The sequence below is a fragment of the Petaurus breviceps genome, unplaced genomic scaffold (assembly GCF_028583685.1).
Source record: "Petaurus breviceps papuanus isolate PSGF00001 unplaced genomic scaffold, PetGlider_PUasm1.0 90804, whole genome shotgun sequence".
In the NCBI taxonomy this organism is placed as follows: domain Eukaryota; kingdom Metazoa; phylum Chordata; class Mammalia; order Diprotodontia; family Petauridae; genus Petaurus; species Petaurus breviceps.
In genome coordinates this window covers 10,828,621-10,845,918 of record NW_027187348.1, presented here as the reverse complement: position 1 = coordinate 10,845,918, position 17,298 = coordinate 10,828,621, and the positions used below count along the sequence as shown (strand labels likewise).

The window sequence follows — 17,298 nt, the reverse complement described above, 5'->3', positions numbered from 1 at the left end:
CTGCCTCCCAGCGAAAGAAGCACCTGAGGTGTGGTGGCTGCCATGGCATGACTGCTTCAGAATTCCTGCCTGCAGATTGTAGGGGAACCAAGCAACCATTATGAGGGGTAATTGCTCTTGCTTTAACCTGCTTGGATCTGGATTGCTGCCTAGGGCAGAGGTCCTGGGGTGGGTGACCAGGTGCCAGAGCTGGTGGAGGCTTCAGAGAGGGCGGCCAACTAATAGCTCTGGCAGCTGTGAAAACCCCAGTGATTTGGGATAAAGCTCTCCTCTCTGGAAGCAGAGTTCTACTGTGGCAAAAAGCTCAAAAGTTAAGTAATTGAGTGGTAACATGAGAAAGAAAAGCAAGCAAAGCAATCTGTCTTTGGATTCCTTTTGGGGGAACAAAAAGGATCAAAACATGGAACAAGAGGAAGGCAATGAAGTCAGAGCTCGTGCACCAAAAGCTTCCAAAAAAATATGAATTGGTTACAGGACATAGAGGACCTTAAGAAGGATTTTGAAAACCAAATAAGAGAAGTGGAGGAAAATTTGGGAAGAGAAATGAGAATGATGCAAGAACATCATGAAAAGAGAGTCAACAACCTGACTGAAGAAAATAACACCTTAAAAATAGTCTAAAAAAAAATAGACTAACTCAAATGGAAAAAGAGGCTCAAAAAGCCAATGAGGAGAAAGAATGCCTTAAAAAGCTGAATTTGCCTGATGGGAAAAGAATCTCAAAAGCTCACTGAAGAGAACAATTCCTTCAGAATTAGACTGGAGCAAATGGAAGCTAGTGATTTTATGAGAAATCAAGATACTATTAAACAGATCCAAACAAATGAAAAAATAGAAGGCAATGTGAAATATCTCACTGACCTGGAAAACAGATCCAGGAGAGTTAATACAAAAATTATTGGACTACCTGAAAGCCATGATCAAAAAAAGAACCTAGAAATCATCCTTCAAGAAATTCTCAAGGAAAATTGCCCTGATGTTTTAGAACCAGAGGGCAAAATAGAGGTTGAAAGAATCCACTGATCACCTCTTGAAAAAGATCCCCAAAAGAAAACTCCTAGGAATATTATAAGCAGGTTCTGGAGTTCCTAGACCAAGGAGAAAATATTACAAGCAGCCAAGAAGAAACAATTTGAATATTGTGGAAACACAATCAGGATAACCCAGGATCTGACAGCTTCTACATTGAAGGATTGAAGGGCCTGGAATATGATATTCCGGAGGTCAAAGGAGCTGGGATTAAAACCAAGAATCACCTACCCAGCAAAACTGAGTATCATGTATCAGGGGAAGATATGGTCATTCAATGAAATAGAGGACTTTCAAGCATTCTTGCTGAAAAGACCAAAGTTGAATAGAAAATATGACATTTAGATACAAGAAACAAGAGAAGCATGAGAAGGTAAACAGGGAAAAGAAATCATAAGCTACTTATCAAAGTTGAATGTGTCACCGACACAGCTAGGTATCTTTCTTCAATTAATTATTTCTTGCTTTTCCATTTGTAGTTTGCTTTGTATATATTTATTTGCATGTTGTATGTTGTCTTCCCCCATAGATTCTAAGATCCTTGAAGGCAAGGATTGTCTTTTGTCTCTTTTTATATCTCCAGTGCTTAATTAATTAAGCACATAGTAAGCTTAATGTTTATTGACTGATTGACTAGGTAACTGGTAGGTCAGTGGTGCTATCAACAGAAATAGAGTATCCTGTATCAAGTATTAAAAGTTACTGGCAATATTGGAAGAATGAATAAACAGTCTGTAAATGACAAGAAGGAAAAAAGAAGATGGCAGAAGTTGATTGCATCTGATCTTAATTCACTCCTATACTGAAGAACATGAAATGGTGGCTTCTCAATGCAAAATGAATAAAACCCCAACTTCTCAAACTAGAATTTAAGACACTTAAACATCTGCCTCCATCATATTTAGCAAACATAAATTCTTTTTGGCCAGTTAGTGACGCAGAGGATGGAGCATTGGGTCTTTAGTTGGGAAGCTCTGAGTTCAAATCTAAACTCAAACACTTACTAGCTGTGTGACACTGGGCAAGTCATTTATTTAATGCTACTTGCCTCAGTGTCCTCATCTGTAAAATTAGTTGGAGAAGGTAATGGCAAACCACTCCAGTATCTTTGCCAAGAAAACCCTAAATGGGGTTACAAAGTATTGGACATGACTGAAAAACAACTGAACAACCACAATAAATTCTTTATTACTCACATACGTGAATCTTGACATGTCAGCCTCATTACTGTCATCTACATGGTCCAATATTATCATGTTTTCCATATATTTAATTATGCTGTATTCTCTTCCTTATTTTTTCTCCACCTTATTTTTGTCAATTTAAATTCTACCTAGACCCTTTTAAGAACTACTTTGAAGATACACTTTTCTTTACAAAACCTTTCTGAAATACCCCAGCTTAAAATATTTCCCTTCTCTCAATTCCCTTAAAATGTAGTCATTCCTTCAAACTTGACTACATATGTATGCCATTATAATCTTTTCTAATTATATCATATACAGGGCATCTCAAAAATCTTGGTGCTAAGTTCTAAGCTTAATAATAATATTAATAAGTTCTAAGCTTAATAAACATTAATACAACAAGACTCTTAGTCTTAATACTGATATCTCCTAGTTAATCACATTCTGGTAACAGAATTATTATACTTTGGTCACTGACTCCTGATTAATTAGAATAAAATGCATTTAATACTAAAATTATTCTGAATATTTCTTACTATTTCTTAAATGACCTTGAGGCATTGTAAAAATTTTTAAATTCCTTCTGAGTCAAAATATCTTGATAATGCCTTAGGGTCATACTTATGAACATCAATGATGCCACTGTGCCTTATATGCATGGAGGTGTGAATTATATAAAATTCTTGTTCATACAAGACTGGATAGCAGGTAATTTAGCAGAGAATCAAACAGATTCTCTTAATTAGCATGAATTCCTAAAAATTAAGATAGTTGTCTCTTGAAGATATAGGCAGGATAACTAGAAAACTTTGAAAAGATGATTAAATATGACAATAAAAAATAATTCTTATGTATGGAAATTTCATTATTTAACTTATATACCTTATACTTTTGCCACTATCTCTAACTCTTAGTTGTTTATTCTAGGAATGAAATGTCCCTTAGACTTAACTTAGGGACAGCTTCCTTGATAAGGAATATTATTGTCCTATCATATTTCTATATGTAATCAGAAAGTAGACGGTAATTGGAGGGAATGTATTTTGGTGCCAATACAGAAAAATAATACATCATACTTTTTTAATCTTAGCTCTAAATCTTAGAACAGAATATTAATTTAATATCAATTTTTTAGAACATGTACTAATTACAACCATACTAACCCTTTTGACACTCCAGCTCTGTCATTTACAATCTTCACTTCTTTCACGGACCCATACTGGGCAAAAAATTTCCTTAAGTCATTTTCATTAGTCTAATGGGGGTAAAAAGCAAATAAACAAAAAAGTGAAAATCTTTTCAGGAAAAAAAATTAAGAGATGTCTTATGACTATTTTGGATACAATATAAATGACACCATTCCCACCTCTGTTACATAAACAGTGGATGAAATTATTTGGAGAAAAATATTTCAGCAAAAGGGAAATATTTATAAAATTAGCTGGCAATTTTTAGTCTGTACAAAGCATTCTGGATTAGAGAATCACTAGTTAATAAAACCAGTTATTCATTTAAACTAATTAAGATATACCTTAACAGGAAGGTGAGACATTGAATTATTGTATACTAAAAAAGTTTGGGAGAGGTGGGATTTGCATTGGATCCTCTGACAACCAAAATCATGCCGTTTTTTATTACTTTCCTTCAATTAAATAGATATTTATTAAGTTTCTACTATGTACAAGAGCACCATGGTAGCCTCTGGGAATAGAAATGAAATAAGACACCATTCCTTTGCCCAGAAAGGATGAAGGAGCAAGGCATAAGATATACGTATTGTAGCACTTTGGATATTTCCTGTGTACTTACATTCTAATATATATTATTGTTATATAGGTATGCCTGCCTTATCTCCTCTACTAAATTGTAAACTCCTTGAGAGGAGGGACTGTATATAATTTTATGTTAGTATTACTGGTTGTCTAACAGTTTGAAGATAGTAGACACTTAATAACTGATAGTTAAATAGGTTCTATACTTGTCTCTTTGAATGAAAACAAATAGTGGGTTTGCCTCAGTGTAGATACTAGAATTGTTCAACTCTCTTAGAAAGTTTACCATTTTTTTTGTCTTCGTTGTCTAGCAAATAATTTGTTCATTCACTCATGAATGTTTTAAGTCACAGTCACTACGTTTACATATACAGAATATATCCAATATAATTCTAAAGCTTAAAGTCAAAACAATGCACTCTCATTGGCCTCAAAAATTCCTGGACTTGGATACAACAGAATTCAATAGAATTATATTTGCGATAGCATAAGCTTCTTGAGGGCAGGGACTGTTTCATTTTTATCTTTGTATTCCCAGTGCTTACCTAGCATGGTGCCTAGTATATTTAAGTACTTAATAAATGCTGATTAATTATTTAGTATGTTTTATTTTTGCTAATCTAATAAAGAATAGTTGTAGAAAACTACCAGAAATCTTTATAATTAAATCAACATTCATTTAGTTAAACAATAAAGTTATTCTGAAACTCAGAACAAAAATATGGAATCTCTGTAAACCTTTGCTGAGTAAGTTTCCTAGGATGATGGTTTTTCATGTATTTCCTTTAAATCAAAACATCCAGTTAAAGAAATCAGGTCATGTTACCTCAAAATAATTCCAATAAATGAATCTGCTGCAATTAAATTTTTAAAATAAAAATAGATTCAGTAATACATTTTCAGGTACAGGCATTGATTCCTTTCTTTTTCTCCCAACTAAAAATGCTTCCATAATGTATGGAACAGATCTCTATCTACTTAATAAAGATAGGAAAATATGAATACTAATTCCTGATGTCACTGTTTTACTACTATCTACAATGCCTTGTTGTTTTTTGTTGGGTTATTCTTATTCGATTAATAAGTACCATCAGTATTTATGGGGCACCTAGTATATACAAAGTAACATGTTAGTTGCCGAGGAAACCAAATCTTGTATAATATTGCTAAGACCTTAAAGCTGATCTTAGTCTCCTCCTTGAATTCAGTCAGAAATTGGTGTGAACAAAGTTAATGTAGAATAAAGAAAACAAACTAAACAATATTCCCTGGTAAGTTGTGATACAGTATGAAAAAAGGCTAAACTTAAAAGTCAGTAGACTTGGATTCAAATACTGCCTCTGTCACCTGTCACCTTGAGGAAAGCACTTAACTTTCTGGACTTCAGTTTCCTTACCTATAAAATGAAGGAGAGAAGCTAAACCAAATGACCTCAAAGGTCCAATTCCAACTCTAAATTTATGATCCTATGATTTATTTTATTTTTATTTATTTATTTTATGCAGTTCTATTTATCAGACCAAAAGTGAGAGGTAGAAATCAAAAGCATGAGGTGAACATGTACAAGGTATTTAGATAGAAGAGAAACAGAAAAGTTTGCGGTTTCTAAGAAAAGGAAGCTTCAAAGAAACTGTGTCATTATTTCTACCCACTCTTTGCCTGAAACCCATATTACCCTCAGAAAATGGACATATAAGGGCAAGGAGTTCACTTGGATCTTTCCATAAATGCTACCTCAAAGATGTCTGGATAACCTTATGGTAAATCTTCATTGCAAATATTAAACGTATAGCTGGTATAGAAGATTTTCTGAAAGTTCACATTGTGGTGAAATATTTTTTACCTGTATCACTGAAAATAATTCACCAGACCACTCAAAATGTTTTTTTGTTTATGCTGGTAAATTCTCATTTTCTTTCTCTATAAATTGGGGGGTGATGGCATTGAATGATGAAGGCCCTAAATATTTGCCTCAAAGGATTACTAAGGTGAAATGATAGCTATAATTGGACTAACAAATTTTATTTATAAATATCATTACTGTAGTAAACCAGAATCACAAAGTGCTAAACAAAAGTTCTAAGACCAAAAAAACCCCCACTACATAAAAACTTATTTTTTAAATACCTTAAAGTCGATTCCTCCCACGAAGATACGATTAGGAATCACTGTTCCAAATCTTGGGGCACTTGTTGGGTTATTCAAAGGCACAGGTGACACAGGATTGGGGGATGGTGATAAAGAATCTGTTTGCGTCTGATTTGTGGTTTGCTATAAGATAAAAAATACCTTTAGGATTTATTTTTCATATCTTTTATGATATCCTGACACAGGGTAAAGATAGATAACTATTTTTAAAAGATGATATTAAAAAGGAATGACAAAGGAAAAAACCTTAACCATTTCTTTTAGCTAGTCTTATAAAAATAATCCCTATTGTAATGATATAGGGAGGTTCTAAATCAGATGAGTTCACAATATCAAAAATATTAGCATCTTTTTTGGTAGAGGAAAATAGAAAAAAATCAGGGAAATGTATGTGCAGATATTGTTAGATGGGAATAGAGTAAAAAAATCAAAGGAGATTAAAATAATCCTTTACTGAGTTTGAAATATCCCCATAGGTTAATAAAGTAACTTTATGACATCATTAGCTCAACATGTATTTAAAACAAAACAAAGCAAAACAAAAAAAAAGTCTTTGAACTTTCCAAATTGCAGACAGGATTTGAGAAATAAGTGAAAGTTGTACAACTGAAGTCTTAATAAATATTGTAGTCTTGGATTTGTCATACCAAGGACCTATTTTCAGAAAACATTTTTATATGCATTTAGCTTTAACCAAGGCAAAAGGATATTATGTAAATAACTTTCAAAACAGAAGTCCAAATAGAAGCATAATTCAAGAACTTAATGGGTTTTTTTTTACTTTCTACTTTTCTATTTAGTTGAAGTTCTACATGTAAACAGCCTGATTTTTCTCAAATAAGGACAAAACTAAGGTTTATCAGACTAATAATTTCTGCCCTGTAAGTTAAAGAAATGATTCCAAAACCATGCTTTGTGGAATCCTGGTAGCCAAAGAAGATGCAAACAAATGGCTTGTTAGAAAATTTTAAAACAAGTTATAATTAGTCACTGATACACCAGACAACTTTCAGCCTCCTCCTAGAGAAGGAACATTGCTTATGAAAGAGCCAACTAATCTAGTGTTGATCAGGAATGGGTGGGGAGGAGAGTGGAAAGGAAGGAGATGGTGCCCCTATCAGGGACAGAAAGATAAGGCTTGTTAATTTGGTCAGTGGGGGTCAGTGTGGCTTCTAACCACCTAGCAGAGAGATGGGGTTTTACTTAAATCATCAACATGGAAATCCTATCTCAACACTACAGGCAAGATTCTCTATAAGGTTTCTCTCCACTCCTATTCCACTAAGACTATTCTCTTGTTAACTTCACATTCCTGGTGACCAGAATTTGTGACTCTATCAATGTCAAGAACAAAAGTTTTCTGAAGTCCAATTATTTTTCCTGGTTAGAAAAATAGGCTTTATAGAAATGAGGCAGTTTCATTCATTCATTCATTCATTTATATACATAAAGAAAAGGAAGATATTTTCATTTTCTTAGGACATGATTGAAAAGTTGGCTACACATTTATTGTAGTCTTATACTTTTAGGGGAATACATTAGCAATAGTCCCTCCTTGTTCCTGTTATGTTTATGCTACAGAAAAGTATCTAAATTAGTCATATAAAGGGCCACAAGCTAAAGCTCCAAGGTCAATCATAGGAAAAGAACAAAAATACATGTGAGGAAGGAAAGATGGGTTTTCCTTCCTTCTGTGATTAATACACAAAGAAAAAAAAGTAACTTACACAAGGAAAAGTCACCATGTTAGAGTTCCTTAGCTAATTACACAGCATTAAAAAAATATATATTCATGAAACAGCAGAAAATTTTGTACATAAATCACAGCAAGTCACAAAAATATTAGAATGAATTCATTAAGCACCTAATGTGTGCCTACTGTGTACTAGGGGTGCAAATACAACTATTCTCAAAGATCTTATGTTTTAATGGGGGAAACAACATGTATAAACACATACACATACAGGATTTTAATTTTATAGGGTTTGAAGTTCATGTATAGATTATTTAGAAACATTAAAGACATTTCACTCAAACACAAACACCATTACATTACCCATTAATAGAGATGAAGCTGTATTGCTTAGTTTTGTTTCTCAAACCTCTGGATTTTTATTATCCGAGAACAACAGTTAACAGTTTTTAGAGACAGGCAACGGGCCTCATCTAATGTCACTCTTAGTTTGTTTGGAAATTCAAGCCCTTCTTTCTAAAATATATTTAGTCAAAAGGGTAAATGGATAGTAGCAGATTGTTGGGGTTAGAACAGTTAAAAACAAAGATCAAATATCCTGGAGAACATTTTGGGGAGGTGGGATTTGGGAAGAGGAACTCAAGAAAAGATGGATAAGCATTTTTAAAAGAACTCAATAATTCCTAAAAGCCAACCCGTACTCAGGAAAAACAAATCATGCCCAACTAAACTTATTTTCCTTTTCTGATAGGTTATATACTAACTTAATAACATGGTCTTGAAAATTTTCAAGATCATGGCAACCTATTAAAGAAATAAAAATAAAATTGCCCTCAGTTCTGTACAACTTCCTTCTGCAACAACAATGGTACAGTGTTGGGAAGGAATGCAGAGCAAGGTGGAGTTGCTTTCATCAAGTACCCAGAGGCAACAAAAAACATTTCAAGGGACACTTAAGCTTCTCTTGAAGTGCTCATGATGAGCATAACCAAAAAGGACTGTCATGAAGATAACTGTAGGTTAAGTACTAACATATGTTACAAAGGGTGAGTAGGTGGAGCAAATCTATAAAGAACCTCTAAACTAATTCAACTTATACTTTGATATTCAGTTACCTCATGTGAACGTGGGAATGGAGAAAAATGGAGATAAGTATGCATTAGATTTCAAAAATGCACATTTCAAAGACTTGTAGACTCCTCAGAAGTCTCAAGTTTATAAAAAATTAATGTTCTTCCATAAGTTTAATACTCAGAAGATGCTGGGCCAGCAAGCACTGAATACCCCCAAACTGAAAATGACTATCTTAAAAGAATTAAGTGAGTGATTAATGATGGAATCATATCAGAATTAGTGTATTCAGGCAGTTGACTCATTGGAGCAAAAGTCAAAATCAACATGTTACTGAAACAAAGGACAGAGATAAGAAGACAGGATGTACAATACAATAATTTCAACCCAATCTATTCAAATACTAATGCTCCCAAAATAGGTAATGGAAACAGTAAACTATATTGATCTTGATGACTACCTTTTGCTGTAAAAACTTAACTATTATAAGTAAAACAATTACAATATGGAGGTCAAAAGGGCAAGTAACTTAACCAACAAAAACTGAACTCCTAGGAGAGCTAGGAGCAACACTAATTGAAAATATAAACATTTGTAATAATAAGGGATTGCAGAAAATTAGAAATATTGTCTCATAAAGCAGAGAAAGGCAATGAAAATATGTCTTTATGGAACTTGGATTCAACTAAATCATTATTAACCCAAGGTGAAACTGACAGAACAAATGATGAAAAATGGAACAGATATATCTACATCTCTGTAAATCAGTTCTATCTCCAATGACAACAGAACCACATGTGGACTCTAATACAATATGCCCAAATATGTTTGACATGGTACTTAAGATTAAATGAAGTCAGAAGAACACCTGGACTAAATCAAGGACCCAGCAAGGAATTGCACACTAGAAACAAGACAATTGTGAAAACATTCAAGGATTACTTTACAAAAGTATTTCAATGAGAATGAGTCAAGAAAATGCCAAAAATCATGGGTAATTTTAATAGGCAACTGAAAAGATATTAGTAACTACTAAACCATATGTCACTTTCTCAGTTTAAAAAAATTAATGAGATTTTTATACTATACACATATCTAGGGTAGCTGATGAAAACTTCAGATGGGTCTGAGCAGGCTTTTGGCAAACCATTTTCTACAGCAGACTAAGCATTTACAGTAGCATAGTTAATGCAAGGTCATATAGAATAAGGATTGTTATAATTCTTTATATTTGCATCTCCAGCACCTAACACACTGCCCAGCACGTAGTAGGTACTTCATAATTGCTTGCTTTTGAAAGGTGCCAAGAACCTAAAATCTTACTTGGTTGATTACCACCTTTTTTCCTTTCCCTCACCCCAAATCCTAACCCCATTTCACTATGTAGAGCAAAACACTGCATTAATGGCTCTCCTCAAATAAGGAGTCTTTCAAGCCTGTATTAGGCTCATAAAGATTCCTTATTAAGAGGAAGAAGAGGGATGAGCTAGGTGGTACAGTGGACAGAGCACTGGTCCTGGAGTCAGGAGGCTCAGTTCAAATATGGGCCTCAGACACTTACTAGATGTGTGACCCTGGGCAAGTCACTAAGGAAGACTATATGCTTGACAAAAGTATTCACCATTGTTAGAGAGGTGGTCTTGTGCAAGGTGACTGATTCTAGAGAGGGAAAAGTGATCCAGAGGCAATGTTTTGCAGATAAAATTGTGCTAATTGTTATACGTACAATGATACTGATTTCAAAGTATTTAGCAGTTTACCATGTCATACTTATGGCTAAGCTATTGATTGATAATAATAGTGTTTTAGTCTTACACATAAATTACATTTTATGCTTATACATAAAATTTCTTTTGATCCTCATATCAACTCTGTGTTAGGTATGGCAGGTATTACCTCATTTTGCAGATTAGGAAACTCTGGCTCAGAAGAATAAAATGATTTGCCCAAGAACACATGGTTAGTAAGTGGTAGCATAAGGTCTGAAATCAACAAGATTAAATTTCAGCAGTAGCTAAAGACTTGAATTTAAGATTAAAAACAAAACAAAATCAATTGCAGAAACATTAAGATAATATAAAATATAGTTGGGTTGATTAAAAACAAGAACCTTAGGGTTTAGTTGACTTTCAGCTCAATGAGTAAAAAAAAAGGGACAAATTTGCTACTCATGTAAATAAAATTTTAGGCTGCAATTAGAGAAGTATAGTGGCCACACTAAAGAAGGTATAAAATTGCACAAAAGTATTCTATTATAGATGTTGCCTGGTCATTATATTTCGTCTGGTTTTGGGTACCATACTATGTATGGTGGTGCCTAACAAACTATTATGCCTAAGGTGATGCAAAATATTGAAACAATGTCATATAAAGAATCATTGGAGGAACTGGAGAGTTTTATTCTAAAAGAGACCTACCTTGGAAATACAGATGTGTAAAAATAGCTATTTTTAAATATTTGGAGAAAAATTATTATGAAATAGCAAGGAGGCCACTCAAGGAGGACCAACAAGTAGAAGTAATTAGGAAGGCTAATCTGGGTTCAATACAAAAAGTTCCTAAGAATTAGAAGTGGCTGATAACCAGAGTAGCAAACGCTATATTGTTATGGGAAATGTTTAAAACAGAAGCTGGATGATGGTTTATTAGTAATGTTATAGATAGTCTTTCTTGCTCAGAGAGAAAAGCTGAACTAGATTATTTTTTTCCTAGATTACTTCTAAAGTACCTCCTAAAATTTAGTAATGATGTTGAAATCTCAAAATACTTTGGCAATAACCATTTTACAAAAGCTATTCCAAAGAACAAAGAAAGTAAATTTTCATTAAGACATTCAAAGAAATTCAGTAGTAAATTGTTTTAATTACTTTCAAGAACTGGACCAAGCTAAAGAAAATTCATGAACAAAATCATAAATAAATAAATAAATAGAATAGCCATAGCAAAATTTTTTTGTTTGGTTGTTTTTCACTCTTGTCCAACTCTTGGTGACCCCATTTGGGTTTTTCTTGGCAAAGATACTGGAGTGGTTTACTATTTTCTTCTCCAGCTCATTTTACAGATGAGGAAATCAAGGCAAACAGGATTAAATGACTTGCCCTGAGTCACACAGCTAGTGTCTAAGGCTGAATGTGAACTCAGGTCTTTCTGACTCCAGACATGGGACTCTATACACTGTGTCACCCAGTTGGCCCTGTAGCCAAATTTACATCAGGGTAAAAGAAATGTAGAAAACTTGCTAAGTGTCCTAAATAATATTTTTATCACATTGAATAAAGCACAAGAAAACTTATTTTTTTGTGAATGCTATTGAAATTTGGAAGATAAAGACTAAGACCTTGAAAAGCAAGAATAGAACAAGTACTAAGTATTTTTTAGGGGAAAGGGGAAATTGGAAAAGTAGTTGAAGTCAAGGTTACTTCTTAAAATGGCTTTAAAGTGATAATTTAGTAATTATCTTTCCTGATACCAACAAAATTTCTGGGCTGGGCTAAGCTTTAACACCTTCCTACCTATAGTATCTACAGAATCTACATACAGTATATTAAAATCTCACCACTTCAAAATGAGAGGAAGACCAACCTGAATTGGAGAAGTCTGAATTATACAGTATTTAATGAGAAATGCTTTAAGTTCTACTGGGATTCCTTTAAGAAATAACAATGGAAAGTTTAAATTTGTACGTATATGAAAAGAGTTGCAGAAAGGTTGTTTTTTTCATTTTTTGTCAAGGTGGTTAAACACTTAATTTTGTTTATACAGAAATTTTTTTCCTTGTAGTTTAGCAGAAATTTACCTTTTGACTAATGTTTGCATACCTGGCTGAAATGGGTATAGGGATCTGATTTATTGAGATTTTATTGTACTTAACTCTGAATGGATTACCTATGGCAAACTTGTTTCTGGCTAGACCTTTTTTTTTAAGGGGAAGCGAGGCCTGAATAGAACAAACCCCTTTTCAATATTATTTAACTATTCATTCCTTATACAAGAAATGTTTTAAATATCAAATATTTCTCAGATGTATAACAGACTTACCTAAATGGCATACTCTAGATCACTTCCCATAAAACAGGAAACTTACTGACTTTCAACTAAAATAATCTATTAATTTAGTGCAAAAGTTATACAAATACAATTTTAAAAAATAGTATGAAGAACTGCGGAGAACAAGATGCATATATGGGTTCACCTTTGTGGCTGTGTAACAAAAACCCTATTGATGGCTAAGATTTTCTTCTAATAAAAACAACTGAAAATTGAAAAAGGCTAAGCTTTGAATATCACTATGTAGTTCCACAAAGGTTTTCCTCACAATTCTGAAGGAGACCGTGCCATTATGTCCATTTTACAGATGAAGAAACGGAGGCTCAGACAAATTATTTGACTTGCCAAAGGTAACACATCTAGTAAACGTCTCAAGCAGGACTAAAAACCCAAGTCTTGATTTCAAATACACTTCCCAGTACACCTGCTGTCTGCCTTAAAAGAGATATTGCTGAAGTTAATGGTTTAGAATACAGCCAACAATTTTTCACTGAGTTTATGAGAACGGAGAAAAGGTAATGTTTTTTGAGAGATGGTAAAAAAGGAATGGAAATGGTGTTTAATCATTCAATTCTTATTCCTGAGTGGAGGGAAGGTTAAAAAGGTAGGCTTTATTATTTATGAAACGGAAAATAGGAATTGTGGCATGCAATTGGTAAAATGATGATTAGATCTCAAAAGGATATGTTTAGTGACAGCAAAAAAAAAAAACATTTGTAAAACAAAACTTATCTCTGTAATCAGCATTAAGACAGAGATTCTCTTATTTCCAGTGTAGAAGTTATCACTGATAAAACCTAGCGATTTAAAGAAAAAAAAAAGGCAGCTAGGTGGCACAATGGGGAAAGTGCTGGTCTGCAGTCAGGAAGACTATTTTTTGAGTTCAAATCTAAGTTCGGACACTTACTAGCTGGGCAAGTCATTTAACTCTGCCTCATTTTCCTCCTCTGTAAAATGACCTGGAGAAGGAAATGGCAAACCACTCCAGTATCCTTGCCAAGAAAACCCCAAAGAGGGTAAGGAAGAGTCAGACATGACTTAACAGCAACAAAAATATATTTCCATCATTTACTTCTGTGGGTAATTTTGTGCTTCCATGACAGCATCTAAGTAGCACTACAGTAGCATTCAGAAAAATGAATCCATCACTTACAAAAGACGAAAACTCCATTCCATACTGTACACCTTAATATTCGGTAGAAATAGCTCTGCAAAAATACTCCTATCAGCAAAATTCTTCCCCACAGTAATGGTCATTTAGTGACTTTTTCTTTGAGAATTAAATACCACAGCTTAGTTGAACTGTACAATGTGACAAGTTTTGCAAAAGTTGCTGGAAGGAGGAGGGCGCTCTAAGTGTCGCGGTTCCTGCCTCTAAGCCCCAGCCCCTCCGAAGCCATCAAGCGGGGAAAATGGACGCGGTAAGCAAGCGCTGCCTCCGGTGGCCTGGGATCATCACGGGAGCGGGCATAGTCTCGAAGGTCCACCCCCTCCCCAGCCGGGCGCGGGAGAGAAATGAGGGTAAAAGCAAAGGGAAATTATGGCCAATAAAGTTTGGCCCACACTTCAGCCTCAACGCGCCCCCACCGCTGCACAAAAGCCTCTACCCAGAGGAAGGAAACTTCAACGGCCTCGTTCTCGCCTCGCGCCCGGCCGTCCAAGCGCGCGTGCCGGGGCTGGTGGGACTAGCCTCCCTGCTGCTCACGGGGCGTGCTCATTGGTCCTTCCGCAGTCGAGGGGGCGGGGCAGAACCCGGCCAGGCACGTTGCCTCAGGGCCGCAGCCCGGTTCCCCCCCCCCTCCTCCGGCCCAGCCCCTCACTACACCCGCAAAGTGAGGGGGAGCCTCAAACAGGCCCCGGGTCCCCGCCTCTCATTTTCTGAAGGGCCGGGGGACTCCGCAGCCTCACGAGGGGCTTCGTTGAAGTCCGAGTTGACCGCGGCCAAGCCGGAAAAATTCCCCATTCTTCGGAGGCTGGGTGGGAGCTGGGAGGGTGCGTGGTCTTCGAGGCCGTGGTTTCGGCGGGAAAGGAGAGCTCACGGCCCCCGACCTGCGAGAAGCGGCGTCGTCATCGTCTAGCCTCGGTCACCTTTCCTGTCTCCCTGTCGAGGCACATGGCCTGGGCCAACGCCCCTCCGCAGAAACATTCCGCCCCAACCAGAGGCGCCCCCCACGCCAGGCCGCCTTCTTTCCCCGCCTCCGCCCCTGACCCCGGCCCCGGCCCAGTTCCCCAGCTCTCAGCGCTTCCCACCCGCGCCCCGACGACTGGCCCGTGGTGGCGGCGGCGTTAGAGGCCGTAATCCGACCTCTGGAGGGCGGGGGCCCGGGCCCCTTCCTTGGGAGAGCTGTGGACCCAGTCCGGCTCACCAACCCCAAAACGGAATCCCCAAGCCCCCGCAAGCCCCACAAGGGTAGAGGGGGAAGGCGGCGGCTGAGGCGGCCCGGCCCGCCCCGGGATCCCGGTCCCTCTCACTCACCGCTCCCGAATCCGTCTCCATCTTCCCTGGGTTCCCTTCGGGGGAAAAAAAAATTTTTTTAAGTGTAAAAAAAAAGCCCTAAAAAAGACAGGACCTCGAAACCTTCAAATAAATGAAGCAGAACCACATTTCCTGACGAGAGGAACTTTCTTCTTTCCACCCCCGCCCCGCTTGCGGCTGCGGCAGCAGAGGTGGCGGCTCGGACACGGGGGCGTGAACCTGCCACACGGGAACTGGCCTAAATCCCCTCTCGCCGCCGGGGGAGGGGATGGAGGTGAGGAAGGTGGTACGGGCGGGCCCTTTAACCGAGAGAGGGGGCACTGCGGACGACTCCTGGGACCTCTCCTCCGGGGTGCGGGGCTGCGCGGCAGGCGCGGGCGGGCAGCTTTTGCCCTGCCCAGGCAAGGGCGGATTACCAGTAATCTGAAAGGGGGGGGGGGGTGGAAGGGAGGGAGAGGAGAACTGAATTCTTCTGCGAGAGGAGGGCGGCGAGGAAAAGGGAGGGGGGGCCCCCATTTTAAAGATGAGGTGAAACAGTATATGTAAAGGACTTGTCAAACTTTAGAGCAATATGTAAATGCCTGTTTTACTATTTTTTTTTTCTTTTACTAGTATTACCACGAAGTGGTTAAAGCTGCTGAGATTCGGGGAGGGGGTCGAGTGGGGGTTAAGGGCGTCTAGCCTAAGTCCGCAGCTGCTTACTTTTTCCTTGTTTCAGAGGGTTGGGAGCAAAGGGTTAGGAGACATCGACTCTCAGTGACTTTTTTCTTTTTCTCTCTTTTAAGAGCCTTTAAAAAGGTCTTTTTTTTTTTTTAAATTCATTAGTTTAGAAACATTGTGTCCTCACTATTTCAATGATTTCTTTTAAAGGGGGACTCATTAAAGGAGCAACAGGAGCAAATGGGGAGAGACTGGTGGAAGGTGACGAGTGCAAGCCTCCCAAAGTGGGGATTCCTGAGACGCCATGGACAGCTCCCCCACCCCACCCTCCACCTGTTGTTGCTGTCAGTCTGGGAAGGAGAGCAGAGGGCAGGCTCTGGGAACAGAGCCCTTCGTGCCCCGCTGCTCAACCCCGGACTTCCCTAGGAGCTACTCAGAAGAGAGGAGGTTTGGGGTCACTCACCTTTTGTCTCAGGAAGAGTCCCCAAACGACCACTTTAGCAGGGGGGGGGGGGGTATTGCAAACTCCACCTTCCTAGAAAGGATAGTTTCCAGGTTCTTGGCCTCTGGTCCTCAGGGCTCCCATTGCTCTCTGAGCTGTGCCTAGGTCCTGACATTTTCCTTCTCTCTACTACTGTACTCTGGTATCAGTTAACCAGTAAGCCCATCATTCTGCTGATCCTTAGCCTGGCTTAGACACAAACCTCCAGGAAATAGTATCCCCTATTAATCGATTCCCTATAATCATTGTTTCATATTTTTGGAGAGAATTCTTTCCATAAGAAACACCTCTTCAAGCCTCATTGGGAAGGAAAACTTCATGCAGTTTGTGCAAGGGGTAGGCTGAGGCTCACACTTCAAAAAATTTTTTTAATTAAAAAAATTACAAATCAAGGAGAAGGAGCTTTTAACCAGGAAGAGGAATAGAGAAAAGTATTTTACAGTAATAATTGTCCATAGTCTTACCAAATGACCAATACTACAATGGTTTTTACTTCAAAGCAGAGGATTAAGTTGAGGAAAAGTGCCAAAGAAAGTGTCTATATTAATTTCAACCCATTCAGAGATCACCATTAAGGTGATTTTAATGTTATTAGCTATGTATATAATGAGAAGCATGTGTTATCCTTCTGATGTATTACATCTTTTCTAGATTTTCCCATGCTATTTAAATCCAAGTTGTCTTGTTTTATCCTCACTCTAAAGGAGAATGTT

At 37.4% G+C, this 17,298-nt stretch overlaps 2 protein-coding genes across 2 annotated transcripts in view; both read right to left on the bottom strand.

Annotated features, from left to right (window-relative positions):
* BOLL (boule homolog, RNA binding protein) overlaps positions 1-15,533 on the bottom strand; it is a 76,646-nt gene extending 61,113 nt beyond the window's left edge. The window contains exons 1-3 of the mRNA XM_069070137.1: positions 15,424-15,533; positions 6,116-6,259; positions 3,380-3,471 (exon numbers count right to left, since the gene is read on the bottom strand). Of these exons, the coding sequence (XP_068926238.1) occupies positions 3,380-3,471; positions 6,116-6,259; positions 15,424-15,444 (257 nt within the window). The 5' untranslated portion in view covers positions 15,445-15,533. The remainder of the gene's footprint in view (positions 1-3,379; positions 3,472-6,115; positions 6,260-15,423) is intronic.
* The window catches only part of HSPD1 (heat shock protein family D (Hsp60) member 1), a 349,976-nt gene that overhangs the window by 276,162 nt on the left and 56,516 nt on the right, over positions 1-17,298 (bottom strand). The gene's annotated exons all lie outside the window — the stretch shown is intronic.